This window comes from Mycteria americana, chromosome 1, assembly GCF_035582795.1.
Source record: "Mycteria americana isolate JAX WOST 10 ecotype Jacksonville Zoo and Gardens chromosome 1, USCA_MyAme_1.0, whole genome shotgun sequence".
Taxonomy (NCBI): Eukaryota; Metazoa; Chordata; class Aves; order Ciconiiformes; family Ciconiidae; genus Mycteria; species Mycteria americana.
Genome location: NC_134365.1, coordinates 14,449,581 through 14,467,896, shown reverse-complemented (window position 1 = coordinate 14,467,896; position 18,316 = coordinate 14,449,581). Strand labels below are relative to the sequence as shown.

General features: G+C 41.2%; 1 protein-coding gene across 1 annotated transcript in view; it reads left to right on the top strand.

The window, feature by feature from the left end:
- Positions 1-17,732, top strand: part of RELN (reelin) — a 293,553-nt gene extending 275,821 nt beyond the window's left edge. The window contains exons 56-65 of the mRNA XM_075491501.1: positions 363-605; positions 1,130-1,305; positions 2,933-3,006; positions 3,837-3,998; positions 4,343-4,500; positions 5,361-5,580; positions 6,583-6,780; positions 7,178-7,276; positions 8,563-8,568; positions 17,636-17,732. Coding sequence (XP_075347616.1) covers positions 363-605; positions 1,130-1,305; positions 2,933-3,006; positions 3,837-3,998; positions 4,343-4,500; positions 5,361-5,580; positions 6,583-6,780; positions 7,178-7,276; positions 8,563-8,568; positions 17,636-17,732 — 1,433 coding nt within the window. The remainder of the gene's footprint in view (positions 1-362; positions 606-1,129; positions 1,306-2,932; positions 3,007-3,836; positions 3,999-4,342; positions 4,501-5,360; positions 5,581-6,582; positions 6,781-7,177; positions 7,277-8,562; positions 8,569-17,635) is intronic.
- Positions 17,733-18,316: the final 584 nt, after the last annotated feature.

The window sequence follows — 18,316 nt, the reverse complement described above, 5'->3', positions numbered from 1 at the left end:
CATGAATATCTGAGAATTTGTCAGAGATATCCAAAATAATAAGGTAATTTTTAATTGTAAAGTTATTTTTGTCCTTGTAAAGTTTTTTCCCCATCCAAAATTTCCATCTATTGCTCGGGAGTTTTCCATAATCCTCCTGCCTGCTTTCAGTAATCAGTGGCTTCCAACCAATTTGAGTCCTTTTATGACTACAAGATTACTCTTGCAATGAGCAACAGTCTCCAACTACCCTTAGAAGTTACGATTTGTCTATTAGAAGACCACAGCTATTATTTTTTATTTCCTATTATCTTCCTTTAATCTTTTAGACAATTCTGCCATGCGCTTGTTTTTATTACTAAACCTGCATCTTTTCATTCTAGGGATATCCTGGACTTTGCTTCATGAGATGGACTACCAAAAATACATCTCAGTCAGGCATGACTACATCCTTCTGCCCGAACACGCTCTGACCAATACAACCCGCTTGCGCTGGTGGCAGCCTTTTACCATCAACAACGGGATCGTGGTTTCAGGCCCCGACCGGGCGCAGTGGGCGCTGGATAACATCCTGATCGGAGGAGCAGAGATCAACCCCAGCCAGCTGGTAGATACGTTTGATGACGGTAAGACAGGCTGTGATAGCTAATCAGTTGTCTGCCATTATCTTATCTAAGATAAGCCCTGTGAGCTTGCAAGCACACTTTTTCTCTTTTTTAACTCAGCAAATTTTTCATTTTGTAGACTAATGCTGTTTATATACTATTCTTCATGCTACTGATAGGGGTGTGTAAATATATATACACATGTATATTCAGATATGTATGTATGTGTATTTATATATGTATATACCTATAAGAAAGATGAATTTTTATTTCAGTCCAACTCATTTCATTTAAATTCCTGTGTATGAAAGTTTTATTTAATCATATTTTTTAAAAATACTATTATTTAAACATTTTAATTACCTCTCTGGAGCTGATGTTTTTATTATGTCTGTTAGTAGCTTACTTATTGTGTGTCATGACAGATAGCATAAATTTAGTGTTTATATCCCTAAAGTACTGTATCTAGTGATTCTGTGGATCCATTACTAAGCCTTGATGTTTACCAAGACAATGCAGTAACTGTATTTAACTCATCTTAATAGAAGGCACCTCGCATGAAGAAAACTGGAGTTTTTACCCTAACGCAGTCAGGACTGCAGGGTTCTGTGGAAATCCATCATTCCATCTCTACTGGCCAAATAAGAAAAAGGACAAAACACACAACATCCTGTCCTCCAGGGAGCTCATTATACAGCCAGGATACATGATGCAGTTTAAAGTAAGAAATGTTCTCTCTCTCCAAAGTAAAGTACGCAACGAAAAATCATCTAATGTTTCTCCAGAAATTCCTCTTCTTCCAACTAGGATGCCCAATTGGATTAATAATTAATAATGACTTTTTATTAGAATTTAAAGGAAATTCTGAAGTGTAGGGAATGGGAACCAGGAAGGTTGCATGAATGTTAAATGTCAAATTAGTCTGTCTATATGCTTTGGGGGTTACTGAGAGGGATTGGAAGTCTAATCCCTTTCTCATGAAATTGAAATCTCATGATCATCAGATACAGTAGGAATTATTTTCTAAGGTGAGAATACACGGCATGCAGAATATGCCACTTCCCCCTAACTAGTGAATAAGCAGAAAAGGCAAGGTAGAGGCACGCTGGAGAAGAGCGGCATCTTGAAAATGCAAACGTGCTCAAGTAGAAGTACCCCTTCTACTTACTTGTGTCATGGCAAACTATCTAAATAGTCAGAGAAACATTTCTGAATATTTTTTGTTTTAAGGTAGAATTCTGCATGGGCCAGAGGCAACATGTAGTTGTCCAGAAATGTTCTAGGCCCTTTCCCAAGCACCATGTCTTAAAAGCCAGGAACTAATATGAAAGCAAGGTTATCAAAATGGTCATGTATTTTCTCATTATGGTTTTTTTTTCTTGCTCTTCCATTTGACAAGACAGCTCCAGAATTTTTCATTTTCCACTTATCAATATTTTCACCTTTTCTCAACATCATTGCCTATTTCATATTGACTGTCTAATATACTCCCTCAAAGCACTGCTTCCCCCACTCACACAGTATGCCTTCTTTGAAGAAATCATATACAAGATGAGTCTGACATGCTTTTTAATACTGAATGCCAAGACCCCCCCCAAGCTGCTTATTTTACCCAACCTATCATCTTTTTCCTCTATTTTAAGGGCAAAAATTATGATAACCCTTCAGCATTTAATAGTTTGTATTACTAAGCTCTCATTGCAAAGGTTTTTTTTCTCCTCTCTCCTCCTTTTTCTTCACCAGTCACAGCAAAGATTTTCTTTCTAAACTAAGAACTCAGCTTTAGTGCATGGCTGCCATTTGGTTTTGAAGCTCTTAAATTTTAGCTTTCTATTACCTGTTCAGTACTGTACATTGGGTACTGTAATCTTTCCACTCTAACATGATACAAATATGCTTGTTGTTTAAAATATTCAGAATAATTCTGTTCTTAAATTGGATTGACTTCAAGTTTATATTCACATTTTCATCATTACAAATTATAAATTTCATAGGTAACTAATACATAGTCAGGTACTTCACTTTCTGAAACTCCAAGGAGCTACCACATCTTTATGTTTCAGAAACAATGTTTTGTTTAGATATTTAATTTGAACTTTAGGCACTTAGTGTCAGGATTCTGTTTGAAAATAACAGTAGCAATGAAGTAAAATTCACTAAGTAAAAGCAGTATCTGAAGTACTGCGTCTTTTGTTTTCCATTCACTTTTGATGGATTTTGTCCAAGATCTAAGTTGGCAATCTCTTTTATACACCCTGTAAAGAAAAAAAGGAGAGCAAGACTTCATTGTATATCACATTAAATGTCTACCTAGCTTGTTATAGCAGGCAATTTCATTTGTGCTATAGATCGTGGTTGGCTGTGAGGCAACTTCTTGTGGGGACCTTCACTCTGTGATGCTGGAGTATACAAAGGATGCCAGGTAAATGAGAGCAGAATACATAGACCTAAAAAAAAAAGTATGATATTAAAAACCTAGAGAGCTTTTATTTATTAAAGCAATTACTTTGATATTCATCTTGTAACAGGATCTGAACAAAACCTGTTTGCAAGCACTGGGATTTGTCTACATAACTCCCATAAATTCTCTTTATAATTTATCCCAGATGTTGACAGATTCATGGCATTGAGCTTGCAGTTACAGTCATGAGCATGCTCCTGTTAAAAATGCGCTCGCAGAAAACCACATGCACAGGAAACTGTTGTCTTAGTATGATATAGGACTATATATTTAGGACCAAGCTGTAATGAAGTGGAGGTTACTTAATTCCAATTTGGTCTTTAACTAGCAAACAATTAATAACACTGTCTCCTGTGCTGCAGTATAGTAGTGCATTATAATTTGTAAAAGCGAACGTATATTCTGTGCTCAAATGACTGTGGGTGAACACGGAGCAAATTCTGTTGGACTCTTTTCTGAACACTGTAAGAGAGAGACTAAGGAGCAGACTCCTAAATAAATCCTTCTGTCACGCCAGCCCAGAGGAGCTCTGGGTTGGACTCTGATGCGTGTACCTCCACCAAGGGTTTCACGGCACTCAAACCTGGTGCTGGAAAGTCCTCCCTGGCTGCACCAGGGTTTCCGCCTCTCACCTCTTGTCTATCTGTGGCTACAGAGCATGGAAACTATTGCTGACAATCTCTCGGGTTTGTTTAGTAAGACAGGCAATGTCGTGACCCTTGAAAATTACTTGTTTCCCTTTCATTATTCTTTCAGTTGTTCTAAAACATTTTTGTTGTTGTTTCCTACAGGACAGACTCATGGCAGCTTGTCCAGACACACTGTCTTCCTTCCTCATCTAATAGCATTGGCTGCTCCCCATTTCAATTCCACGAAGCTACCATCTATAACTCTGTCAATAGCTCCATGTGGAGAAGAATAACTATCCAGCTCCCCGATCACGTCTCATCCAGGTAGGTTACCGAAAGGTCAGCTCACTGTGGGCCTAAAAAATGTCAGCTGTCTTGCTGGCACTGTTTGCTTGGAACAACTGGTGAATTAAAAAAGCTTCTTTATTGCTGGATTTAGATCTGATATATAATTAATGTTTTTCAGGAAGCTTTTTGTTAATAGAAGTGGCTACTGCCAATGACATAGCAGCCACCCATTCAGGGTGGGTCTTTCCAGTTATTGAAGTCACAACTCCTTCATACCCCATTTTTCATTACATGTGCTGCTGGCATATTTGAACGTCGCTGTACAGATGTGTTTAATTGCCAGACATCATAATATGGTGTTTGGATTTTGATATTTGCAGTGCAACTCAGTTCAGGTGGATTCAGAAGGGAGAAGAACTAGAGAAGCAAAGCTGGGCAATCGACCACGTGTACATCGGGGAAGCGTGCCCTAAGCTCTGCAGTGGTCACGGATATTGCACGACTGGAGCCATTTGCATTTGTGACGAAGGATACCAAGGTTTCATTTCTTCCATTTCTTTCTTATATGTCTCCTGCAGTCTAATCTAGCTCAAGGTTAAACAAAAAGATAAAGACAGAGTGATGTAACATGTCTAAATTCATCACTGGAATGCTTGAGTAACAGCTTATAAATTAATAATTTGACAGAGCTGCAAATAACAGTTCTTCTCTCCCTTTACTCTTTCTGGATTGAATCAGTAGTCTCTGCTGTCTGGCACTGTATGTAAAGCTCATTCCACCTTCATTGAAAGCAGAACGTGGCTACCTGCTTACCCAGAAATGGCTTCCACCCCTGTACTCCTTCCAAGGGTGCACCCACTCCCAGGGGATGTGTACATGGGATCCAGATGTTGGTGACTGGCCCCTGTAAGGGACTCAGTTCTCTGCCCCATCAGGACAGAGTGCTCTGCTCTAATCCCGCAATGCAGCTAAGCACATGCCTAATGGTACCTGAGTGCCCTCGTTAAATTATAAGTGCTTTGTGGGAGTGGAGCCAGTGTTTAATGTCTTCCAGGACAAAGTCTCATAACTTTATAAGATCGGATCCCTTCCCTGTTTTAGACGCGTTTCCCTTCAACCGGCAATTTGAGGTTTCTCACATTGGCATCAATGCAAAATAGGAGAAACTGTATTGCAGTTATGCTGCTGTAAAAAATAAGACTCGCAGCCTTAATTTTCTAAAAATGAATGCTGTACAGCAATGTGCACATTATTAATGGATCTGCTGAAATATATTCAGCCTGTAGTCACCCTGTATATTGGGCCACAACCTTGCATGGAATTACAAGGAATTGTAACTCAATTTTCTCAATTCTTTTGATTTTTGTGTGTTTTGTAACTTCACTGTGTCATTTCTAGGTGATGACTGCTCTGTTTTTAGCCATGACCTCCCCAGTTATATTAAAGATAATTTTGAATCTGAAAGAGTCACTGAAATAAACTGGGAAACCATTCAGGGGGGAGTGATAGGGAATGGATGCGGACAGCTGGCACCCTACGCCCACGGAGATTCGCTGTATTTTAATGGATGTCAAATACGACAAGCTGTGACTAAGCCTCTGGATCTCACCCGAGCAAGGTAATACTTTGAGCCTAAATTGCTCTTTTAGCAGCTCATGAGAAAGGAAACTCTTCATATGTGAGCCAGTGTTAATGAGGATGGACTGACCTGGCTCTACCATGCAGTCAGATGTGGCTGGCAGATAAACATTAGGGTTGGCAAAACACTTTGTGACTTCCATTTGGGAGATGGAGAGTGAGGAGGAAGCGATGTCAGATAAAAAGGTGAGATGTTTTCGTCATGCCCAACAGAGCACTGTCTAGTAAGCCAGCACTGACAATGAAGCCATTGGCAAAGACTGGACACCAGATTGTCTGGACCAGTGCCTGATCTGATAAGACAAATCCCATGTTCGTATGTGCCTCTACGACAGTCATGACTAAAGATGCTGTTAGTAATTATGGACTCATTTTCCTGTTTCAGTTGTCAGACAGAATTATATTCACCTGGCAATGAACAGGAGTCTCCTTTTCATCTATTGAGCCTCTTTGGCCATGGAAAAACAAATGCAAGCAGCCTGTGCTGGCTCTTAACAGAGTGACAGCTTTCTGGATTGGTTTGTATTTAGTTGTCTAAAGCAAGATTAGAAACAGGATGAATTGGCAAATGGGCCAGATGTAAATCAGGCTCTTCCTTTCTTATTTGAACACCCAGGTAGAATATGATAAATCTTTTACACACTTTATCATATTCAACCTTTATTTGCCCTTTTTTAACTTTTCATACACTCATTTGCATGTTTATATTGTTTACGTATCTCAGTTTTGTGCAGATATATTGTAAAATTAGATCTATTGCCTCCAACTATATGGCAATATGTTATACATAGTAAACTATTACTTTGAAAGGGGAGCTGTGTTTTAGAGATGTGAGAACAGTTTATTTTGCATGTTAAAAGTAATGATTCTTGAGGATGCTCAAAGTTTTAATAAGGTAACTGCAATAAACCTGGAAATGTTATTGTTCCTGTTTGAATACTTTTTGCGTATTGAAAATACGTTTTCTCTCTGTGTTTTACAGCAAAATCATGTTTGTTCTGCAAATTGGAAGTATTTCACAAACAGACAGTTGCAATACCAATCTGAGTGATCCTAACACTGTAGACAAGGCAGTGCTCCTCCAATACAGTGTAAATAATGGAATTACATGGCAAGTAATTGCACAGCATCAGCCAAAGGACTTTATACAAGCCCAAAGAGTGTCTTATAATGTTCCCCTGTGAGTACCCAGTCACATTTCATTAACTCTAAGTTCACAAGATATATTTCTGCTAAGAAAGAATCTATCTTGGCATCATTGTGCAAGAAAAGGTTGATGAGAGGGTAAGCAAAGAAGAAAACTTAAGGGGAAGGCTGATTAAGAAATTCCAGCCTAGCGTTTATCAACATACTTTCAAACAAGTATTCTGTTTTTCTTTCAAGATATGAGGGGAAAAAAAATTCCTCCTTGTGTGCATTTTTCACCATTAAGTGTTTTGTATGTACGATGTGTTGATGTTCAGGGATGTAGAAATAATGCTTTGACTTTGCTCTCAGTTCCTGTCGGGGCGTAGGTAGGGATGTGCAAACCACCGATAGTCTGGAGCTCTCACAGGCTCTTGCATTTGTGATGACAGGGAGGCACGAATGAAAGGAGTCTTACTGCGCTGGTGGCAGCCCCGTCACAACGGAACAGGTCATGATCAGTGGGCTTTGGACCACGTAGAAGTCGTCCTGTGAGTATCAGCTTCACCTCATTCCACCCCATCTCAGAAAGCACTGAAATTTCTCCAGCATGGCACGAGTGTTAAGCTCAGTAAGAAACGTTGTGGCCCAGGGAAACCTTTGAGAACCAGTCTTTGGTAATGCTCTGCCCTGACTGCAACTGTCAGCGGTTAAGACGGTCATGAAATAAGTGGCAGAGCAGGGGTATGTGTTGTGCATCGTGGAAAAACGCAGGAGGGAAAGCGGGGCTTTATCACCACCAAGTACTGGTGTGGTCCTGTAATGCAGCAATGCCTGCAAAATATATTGTGCTGGGACATAAGAAAGGATATTTCTGTTCAACACCGTGCTGCCATGTAAGGCTGATTTATATCCTTTCGAAGGTACAAAAGACTCTGCTATATTGCTCTTGCACAAAGTAATGTTGTTGTGCCTCTGAAAAATCTGTGTTAGCAACTAATGCCTTATTCATTTCCTTTTTTTAGTAAGAAGGATACTGTTCAGAAACAGGGTTCACTATATCAGGTTCCTATGGTCCGAGCTCTATATTCATCCCCTTGTCAAGATTTTACCAAGTAAAGTGTCTGCACCCTCCTGATTCTCCCATTCTTGAGATGGGTTTCGCTGGCAGCTAACCCGTTTTTCCTGTGTTACGTCACGAAGAGATGACCTGCTTTTTCTCTAACAATTTAGTTCCAGTAGAAGTGAAATGCTAGTGGCTTCACGGGCGGGAACTCATCGCTGACAGTGGTTGGCAGAGAGAGGCGTGCCTGCTCCATAGATAGGTTCAAACATTCCTTTTACTGAACAATTCAAAAAACCAGCAATGAAGAAATTAGGCTTGGATAACCTCCAGACTGTGTAATTATAACCATGAGGTTTCTGAATTAGCAGAGACACTGCAAGTAATGTTTTGTAACAGTAGCAAAGTGAATTATCTGAGTTAGCCCTGTTCTTCTTTCCACCAAGAAGCACCAGCTTGCATGGCACTCATATCAACCCCAAACCAAATTGGTCCCAACACTGAGTAACTGTACACACTCTGCTGCTTTTACACACCTTGCTGGGCTCTGCTTCCATAACATTAAGCTTAAAGCTTGAAGGAACAGAGGGACGGATGTGATTCCTGGCTTAGTTAATCAATGGCTGTACGATGCTGCATCAGGAAAGAGATGAAAGAGTATGAACCTGCAGGAGGTTCACATGTTTAGGAAACCATGGAAAAGGGAACTGGTAGTTCTGAAATATTCCCATGTCTTTCTGCCTTGCAATTAAAAAAAAATAAATAAAAAGAAAGAATCAGGTGGGAAAAAAAAATAGAGCATAATACTATCCATCAATCTGAGCATTGAACTAGGGAGTATAAGTAGGAATAGGACAGATCATTTAAAAGTGATTCTTAGGCTGAATTCTGGAGAACATCCTTGACAATGAGATCTGCCAGGGTTTAGACTAGACACACAGGTTGAGTGGTGACAAGTCAGCCATATGCGATATGGTATACTAGAATGGAGACAGCAATAGAAATGCTACAGCAAGTAATCACACCGTGCCTAGAGAAGGAACCAGATGGGCAGACAGTGCTTTGTCCCTTCTCTTCTTTTTCTCCTGTTGCAGAGCTTTAAGGCTCTTCTGAATACTGGCCAAAATACCAGGCTAGAGACAGAGAGTTTCCATCCTGTTCAAGTGACACCTGGTACAACCCACAGAGGAAAACAGACCAAACCAGACAGATTTCTCCCTTACCAAGTACTGTGAAATGCAGTGCCATGGCAGCATATTTCCCAAAGGCCAGATGTGGAGTTCCAGCCCCCGCTAACTACAACACGTGAGACGTGCTGCTCTCAGGAAAGGCAGAATTACATGCTGTGGCGCATCTGGTTCATATGCCCACATGTGCTCAGACCTGACAGGTGGCTTTGACCCCTCTGTTTTGCTTAAGTTCTATGTGCACCTTCTAATTCATCAAAATAGTCTGTAGGCCTCTTAAATTTTATTTGCAAGTAACCCACAAAGGGTTCGATAAAGCCTTTGGAAGGCTTTCTGAAGGGAAGCACACTGTTCCTTGTCAATAGATACTCCCACCTGGGTTTTCCTTTAGCTCTGCTGTTTCATTCTGCCACCTCACACTGGCCCTTTTGCCCCCCAGCACTTCCATTTCTTCACCTGTAAAATGATGAAGACACTCAGTCACCTCCACGGAGTGCTTCCAGGCATACAGAAGGGAGCCTGGATCAGTGTCTGTTCGCACTAACCCTGGATGATCCTGCACACACCAGGGCTACCAGGATTCATACCCTGAATACTAGGAACAGGACTTAGCTTTAATTCTTAGTATTCCTTCATTTTCCAAGGAAGGGCACAGAAATGCTGCCTGGCCCTGGGGAGAGCAAGCCACCTTGCCCGGGCAGCTCCGCAGCGAGAGGCCAGGAGGCAGCGTCCCTTGGGCTCTCTGCCCCTCCATCGAGATTGCCAGAGGAGAGCTCTGTGGGTGATAGGCACCCCAGGGCTCTCTGGCATGGCTGCAGCGACGCATGGCCTGAACTAAAACCATTCACCAGGGTGCTGTCATTACCTCTTCCCATTAAATCTATAGGGAGTCATTGGAGAGTCAGTAGGCTTCTGCCTGGCTTATTTGTCCCAACGCTGGGATACCTTAGGAAACACCTGTGCCTCCTGAATTGGAAGTAATTCCTGCTGGCACCCTGACCTTCTCTCAGAAAGCCATGAACATCTCTGGCTACAGGACCTGTTGATGGTCTGTGTTTAACGCAGTCTGTGCGTGGTCCTCTTATAACCCTGCACCCCCCTGAACGAGACTCCATACACCTCGCTGGGCACCATCAAGATTATCCTCGCTGGCCCTGGTTTAAGTCCATGTTTGTTTGTGACCTGTGTACCCACATCGCTGCAGCAGGCAAGCCTCTAGCCTGTGAGCTGTTACAGCAAGAAGCCAACCTATACTAAGAGGTGTGGTTTGGGACGTACAGAAATTCCTGGCTTTCCACTCTTCTCGCCTTGTGTTTCCTCCACTACCCCGTGGGCTGGCAAAGAGGCCTGAGTTTCCCAAATGCCCTAGGTGTTGGCTTGGCTGCCTGCACCCCAGGTGCACACCTAGGTGCTGTGCCAGCTTTTCCTCAGCCCACGGGCAAGTGAGCTGTGCTCTCCGTGAGCAAACTAAGGGCTGGAGTAAGAGGGGAAGCAGGGAAAGCCCCTGCCTGCAGGGAGAGGTGGTCTGTAGGGAGGAGGCACAACCAAGGACTTTCTTGATTTTATTTCCCATCCAACATGCGGGATGTCCCTGCTCCTCCTTACAGTGCTCACCCCAGGGACAAATCTGTGAATACCTGCTTTCATGGCTCAACTCTTCTCAGCAATCCAAAGATTTGAAATTAATTCTGTCACGGGCCCAGCTGCCAAGTCATAGCGCAGATACCACTTACAGCTGATGCACAGCCAGGGTCATGACACTCTGTTCAGCCTAATTGATTTCTGAGTCACGGGCCATCATCCTCTTACCAGCAAACACATTTTCAGGATGCAATTTCTTTGTTTCCTTTTTTGCTCCTAAGATAGTTTGCGGGCGAAAAAATTAACCTGCAGATTATACGTGCATGCAAAATACCTGACAGTGATAAGAAAGGCCAAAAACGGGTGCTTTTGTACGTTACTTAGGATCATTCCACTTCTGAATGGATTATTTGAATCACTCATTAAAAAGCAGTATCGTTAAGGCTGTAATGCAGCTGCAAATGGTGCTCAAACTGAGCACCTCTTTAGAACAGGTGAAATGCAATACCTGCTCTATGTTATACATTAAATTAGTCTTGCCAACTAACCACTTGCCAACTTATTTTAACAACAGTTGATGTCTATCCTGCGGTGGGGAGAGGATATTAATTATCAAGTTGTCCAGTTCCCTTTAAAGCTAGTGCCAATTATTCCTCATTAGTGCAGCATTTTTTCTCTCCATTCGTAAAGAAAGCTTTGGGCACAACTCTCACATGTTCCATGTGGCTCTTCTTAGGATGAAAAAGTATTGTACCCCAGACTTAAGAAAGAGTGATTTTCAGCACCCGTGTACTTCTGCCCTAAGAAGAGCCCATGTCCAACCCAGCATTTCATTTGCACATTGTTTTTTCTCGAAGCACAGCTCTCAGCCTGTCTGCTGCACAGACACCACGCACTTTTTTGCATGTGCATTTGGAACTGCCATTTCTTTGTGTATAGGGCAGGCCCTTATTGACCTCTTATAAACTCAATTCTGGTCAAAGGTATTGAGAAATAAAGGGCAATGATAAGCTGAACACTAAGGGTCTGATGTTGCTTTCTTTGCACCCCAAAACTCATTATGTGATCCAAGGGAATTTGAGTTGTGCAAGGATTGCAAGAAATATTATCCCCACCTACTATTTTATGGTTAACTGTTGGATAACAGAACAAATCCCTCCATAGCCATCACTCCATGCTCTTCATTGTCAAGATATTCTCACGTTTTTGGCACAAATGATTTAGTGAGAACTTATGTTGCATTTGGTGCAAAGAATGTTGATCCTTATTTTGCAACATTAAAATACAAATTATATATTGTAGCTCTAACAAGGAGTGCTCATGTGGAAAAGCATTTTCATCTGCTTCTTTTTTTTAGTAAAAAGCAATGATTTGAAAAATGCACTTAAATTCCGGTATCAACATATTTATAATAAAGAACAGAAATAGTTCAAACATTAGGTAATTATCTGAATATTCACAACATTTATGCCAAATTTAATATGATGCAGTCTGTGCTTTTATGACATTTTTATTATGTTTCTACAAAGTGCATGCTGAATTTTATAGAAAATAAAAATATAAACATTGATTTGAAATATCAGGAAATAATTTGTTCAATTTTTATTTTCAAAAGAGACGAAAAGTCCTATATTGCCTCTAAACCTCATCAGGGTTTTATGACTAATCACAATGCTGCATGCCTTGAAAGCCATTTTCTAACTTGTGTTGTATTTCATTGTTTGCTGTCATTGGTTTTACACTAGAATAAGGTAAGTACTTCCCTGAATCAATATCAAATGTATGTTGCTGTTACAGCTACAGTTCTTGCACAGTTTTGTCAGTGATGGGTCGGTGGAAAGTCATTTGTACTCTCTGAGACGTGCCATGTAGCTCTTGAGGGCCCTGATCCTGCAGCTCTTCCCCAGGGAGCACTGGGGGAAGTTAAACTGAGCAGAAAGTGTTCAGCTGCTCACCCCGTACCACAGTGGGAATTTCACTGAGGCTGTGGTGAGAAGGGCTTCTCCTTCTCCTGCGGTGCAATGAGACCTGCCAGTGGAGGGCACGCAGCGCGTTGCATGGGCAACCTCTCTGCTCCAAGGGGGAATTCCCACTTTTTTCTGGAATTAATGACCACAGAGCTGAAGACACAGCCAGGCAGCGTATGTCAGTGAATCTGCATGGTGGCATAGCCACGCGTGCCCCTCAGACACACAGCAAGTGTCTCCCAGGTAGTTCTTTTGTTTCTTGTAACTCTGCTGCTTTGTGCTGTCACAGTTAAGAGATACCACTAGCCAACATAGTTACTGAGATCTGGGGTCACAACTTGACCTCACTGGAGCCAAAGAAAGTTTGTCATTGAGATGAGCCGTCAGGCCTTCAGTCAGAGCACATCACTTTTCTCATTATAGTACCATCCTAACAAAGCATTTGTAATTCAGACTCAAAATGTACCCCAAGCCTAGTCCCGAGAGGCATGCCATTGCAGTTTTCTAAGGCTTTGTTCATGTTTCATTTTGTTATCCCACTATTTTTGTTTCTATTCGGTTCCTATTGTTCCCTGTCAATTAAAAATAAAACCACAGAAATAATGAACGGCATTAGTATATACTGGGGTTTTTTACCGCCTATTTTTCATTCCATTTGGCTATGTTCTATTTTCATAAATTTTAAATTGCAGACTTGTAGTTCAAACTGTGCTTTAGGAAACATGCAATAGCAAGAATGTTCTATTAAAGACTAAAGACCCAGAGCAACTCCTTCTCATAAATTGCTTTATTGTAGGTATTTATTGAACATGCCCTAGACAGAATTTTGTTCTTCTGTATTGGCTGCATATTGTTTTCATCTAACTAGTATAATTCCAGTGACTTCACCGGGAAGTTATTTAGGGTTTCCAACATAAATTGGAGCAGTATTATCTTCTATTTATTTTTTAACAAGGCACTCAAAACTGTCGAACAGATTATGCAGTAGTTGCTCCTATTAATTGCTTTTTTGCTGTTTGCTCCATCAGCAATACACAGATAACTATTTTGGATCTGTACTTTTCTGATTCACTGATGGTTCAGTGAATGCACAGAAAATGCAGAAGGCTCAGCAGATGCTGACAGTCCGTTACACACTTGCAAAGCAGCCTCCAAGTTGCCTCTGATAGCCAAACAAAAGTTCCCTCCACACCCTCCATTATGGAAGGAGGGGTTTATTCCTAATATAGCTTGGTGCTGTCTGGCACATCTTGGGTGCTCCAAACAAAAAACAACAGCAAAAGTATGGCAAAGCCTTTTACTAGTCTGTAAAAATACAAATTAAATTTGTTATTAATAGTATTGAAAGCATTCTTAAATCCACCAAATGCAAGAAATGCGTAAGTACTCCTGCAAACTATATTATATAATTCTTATTGTGATCTTCAAAAGCACTATTGATCTCTATTATACAGTGCTTGCCTCCTACCAATATACAAAATTACTTCAGAAAAATAGATATAGGCCTATTCTTATCTTGTGGATACCAGATTATACATACCATACAATATGATATGATGCTATAATACACAGGGTATACCTATTGACCTATAGCAAGAGTTAAAATCATGCCATTTTCTATAGCAGGCATGAAGTTTTTACTTATGAAGGTTTTTTTGGCATCCAAACAGTAGTTGGAAAGTTCACCTCAGATATCAGTGAGAACAAGTTTGAACCATGTCAGTGCAAGTAAAAAAAATAAACATTTAGTTCTTAGGAATTTCAATTTCTCTTATTTTTCATACACTGCACTCCTCTGATGTTCAGTGTAAGACAAGGAATATATGTGTTTCCTTTGTAACATCTTGATCATCTTATAAAATAACAAATCAGAATGATATACATAAAAAATAACTAAATCTCTTGTAATTTATTAGGTAACCCCTTCTTTGTTCCTTTTTTCAATTCTTTCTTTTCCTCCCCCCCCCCCCCCCCCCTTTGTTCATTGTTTTAAACGTCTTCATCAACTTTAAGGCCAGATAGAAAATGGTTAGGCATTTGAAGTGAAATGCAGGCCAGGTATACCTGGCAGTGTCCAAAACAGGTCCTGAAAAATCTCTGCTGAGCTGCTGCTGAATGTAAACAGCCCAAAGGCAGGAGGGAGACAGGGGAACGTGAAGGACCCCAGGCCAAGAACTGCAGCTCAGCATATGCCCTGGCTGCCCAAGTCATGTCCAAGCTGAGAATCTCACAGCCGAGCTCAGTCCTAAATTTAACCAGATCCAGAAACAGCAATTTTTTCAGCCAAACACATTGACAGGCTCAGTTTGGTCCCAGGTACCTACAGTGAGGCCACTCGGAGCTGGGTAGTGCTTTCTCCCAGGCCCGTCTCCTGTGTTTTGGCTGCAGAGCAGCCTCCTCCCAGCAGAGAGCTGCTCCATCCTCACTTCATGGTTAGGATGCTCTCCTGAGAGGTGGGATGTCGCCATGAAGGCCTTGTGTCTAAGGAACCACCCACTTCCCAGGCAATGGGAATTAAAGGGAAGGCAAGATTAAGACCTCATCAAGCCTCATGACCAACGGCAGCCACTTTCAGGAGCGGGCTGGGGGTCGTAGTTTGCCTCCTGCCTTCCTCAGTGAGGCACTCAGCATTGCAGCGAGGATGATGTTCCTCAGAGACGAGTGTGGGACCAGAATAAAGACTGATCTTCAATGCTTCTTTGCACTTGAGCTACCAAGTGGCATTAAAATTATATAGACTCACCGCTGTCACTCTCTCACACAAAACTCTTACAAATTAGCACAGATCTTTTCACTCGAAGAAATCAGGACAAGTCAACCTCAAATATCAACCCCTCCCCTAGTTGCCAGATGTTCTAGAGTGCTGCCTTACTGTGAGAGCACCAAAAGTTGTGCCCAGTCTAGACCTGTTTGCATTCATTGTCACCAGGAGCTGGATTTTGTTTCATTCTTGTATGTACATTCCAGTGGCAAAAACAAAAAGTGTCATTTTTCTGTAAAATTGGGTGAAGAAATTTGCAGTCTTGGAAAACTAATTGGGAAGCAACTTGAAATTGCTTAGGGATTTATATCCTAGATTTTAACACAACCGCTTTTATTCAATTTAGTCAGTCATGTTCTAGATCAGCTGTTGAAAAAGGTGTAATTTTGTTATACAGATTTTTTTAGATGAAGTTATCATACTACAGCAAAAGCTATCTTTGCCTCTGGAGGATCATACGTATTTTGCAAAGCATGCAATTATTTATTTTTCCTAAGGGCCACATTCACTAAAAATAAGCTTATGCACTAGAGAGGAAAGTATGACTGATTACAATATGAGTATTTACCTTTTACTCACAGATAAAACTCACAAGTGAAAACCTGCCTTGCACCCACAAATGGGAGATTTGTTGACTCTAATGTCTACTGCAGACCTTTATTTCACAGATCACCTTTAAAATCTGATGGACTACTTGGTTTGGAGGCTCCTGGTAACATTTCGTCCTTTGGAATAGAGACGCTTAGGCCAGGCATCCTTCTCCCATTTCAAGACTAAGGTAGAAAGCACAAGGTCCTAAGTGGGCAGGGAGGGTTAGGAGAGGGAGTCAGAAATTAGCCTGAGACCACACAGATTCACTGCGACTTTGCAGCCCCTTTCCCCTGGAAACCAAAAGAAAATTTGGCCATGCAGTTACCAGCAGTACCTCCTGGGTGAAGCTCTTTACGCCTGTTGGAGTTGTCCTCGGGGTCTGCATGGTTAACGCTGTGCTCTGATCTCTAAAGAAACTGCATCCTCTGACTGCATCTATCCAAGTATCTTGTATGCCATTTTTCCATGTGGAGAAAGGGGCTCTCAGGTGGCTCTAAAATCTAGAGTCTGGCCACAGTATATGATACTATTTTTATTTTTAAAAGTAGTTCTCTGATCAAAAGGTCTTTCCCATACCCTGGGACTCTACAGTGCAGTGTGCAAGTCTGACTGTCTCTCTTACAGCCACATCTCGGCTGCTCTATACAGCTGGCCAAGTGCTCTACAAGTAGTAGGTCTGAGAGGAGACATTCTGTATCTGAACTACAGAATACACAAACCTTTTCATTCTCATGTAATTCTGAATGCAGCTGGTCTATACATTTATGTAGACCTGTATTTGTGCGTATGCACCAGGGATATGCATATGTATGTAAAGGGACTAAGAAAAGGCACAGCCAGACGAAGCTCTGTGGCTCTTCTGCAGTCCCCTGCCACAGCAGAGGCAGTAGGATGAGAGGCTCTGTGGTGCTGCACAAGCACTTCTGTGCCATGAGTAGGCTCAAGGATGCACCACAGATGTGTACAGCTCTATTTCCAAAGCTGTTGAAATTTGGAAACTGAAGGTGGGATCCGGCCCTTAGGAGTTAGATGGGTTTCAGGTACCAAAGTCCCAGACAGCCGTCTTGTCCACCACTGCCCTCTCATGGTTCTTTCTTCCCTCAACAGAAGTAGAAACCTATGTTAGGTGGGATGGGTCTTGTCCTCCAGGTAGGTCTTCCGAACAACTGTCCCTTCTTTAATTAGGCTGCAGTCAGGCTGCCTCTTGCCTGGTCTCCTCCCAGACGTGATGATGCTTATTTCCTAGATCTTCCTTTAATTTTGGATGGGGGTGTATAGGAGAGGGAAATGTTAAGTCTGCATAAAAGCATTGCACTTCACTTCCTATAGAGTATAAGTGGAAGATAATGAAGTGGAGTAAAGCTTTTCTTCTGTTCTCAAGATGAAGACAGAAGAAAGACAGAAAGATAACCAGAGTATAAAACCACTGTAGAGAAATGCCCTATATTGAGAGGGTATTAAGTGCATATAGCTTTAGTGAATCTGGTCCTAGGCAGCACACATTTTCATTAGCTGAAAGCTCTTAACCTTTCCCTAAGATAATGAATTGTAAATAAAAGCAAAGTGGGACAGATTCTCAATTGCCTTGTACCTTGCTGTTGTACAAAGGGTGCAATACACACCACTTTACATAGGGTTGAAAGGTCATGCAAGGAAAAAGAAGAATCTGTCCCACTAGCTCACTGCTCCGGAGAGTTTAAACTACACATAAAAAAACTGACACTCTTCTCTTCCTCCCCCCCACCCTTTGATTTTAACAGCACTCGCAAACAAAATTACATGATGAATTTTTCACGGCAACATGGGCTCAGGCATTTCTACAACAGAAGACGAAGGTCACTTAGACGATATCCATGAAGAACCGAGAAATTTATTTTTTTTCCTCCCAACATGTGATGTGTTGCTTTCCATTCTTTAAATCTAGCACTGCGTCTGGTATCAGGACTTTTCTGCAACTGGCTTGATGAATAACTGAAAGCCTTTCTCAAGACAGAGTGTACACCACTTTTTCGCACTGTGAACTAATGAGAAGTGACTTATTTTCTCATAGGTAAATGTTTTAATGTTGATGTGTCTGTGAAAATTGTGATCTGTTGTAATATCAGTTACAGTGGCAGTATTGGAAGTAAGCAACTAATTCTGTTTAACAGGAAAAAAAGTTTAAGCACAAAGACTTTTCAGATTTTATGTTTAAAAAACCCTACATACTAAATACAGAATTTAACATTCTTTGTCACATAGGTATTTAAGTGCACTGTATTTCAGCTCTGTGTCATTTTATATGATTAAGTTATCATTGTTTGTCCTCTTTTTATTCTCTTCTACAACATGACACATTGGCACTGTATTTACTTGTTTTGTTGTTGTAATATTTTTGCTGCTGATTTTTGGGCTATTTACCTTCTGACAAAATGTATTAAAAAAAAAAAAATCAAAGTACC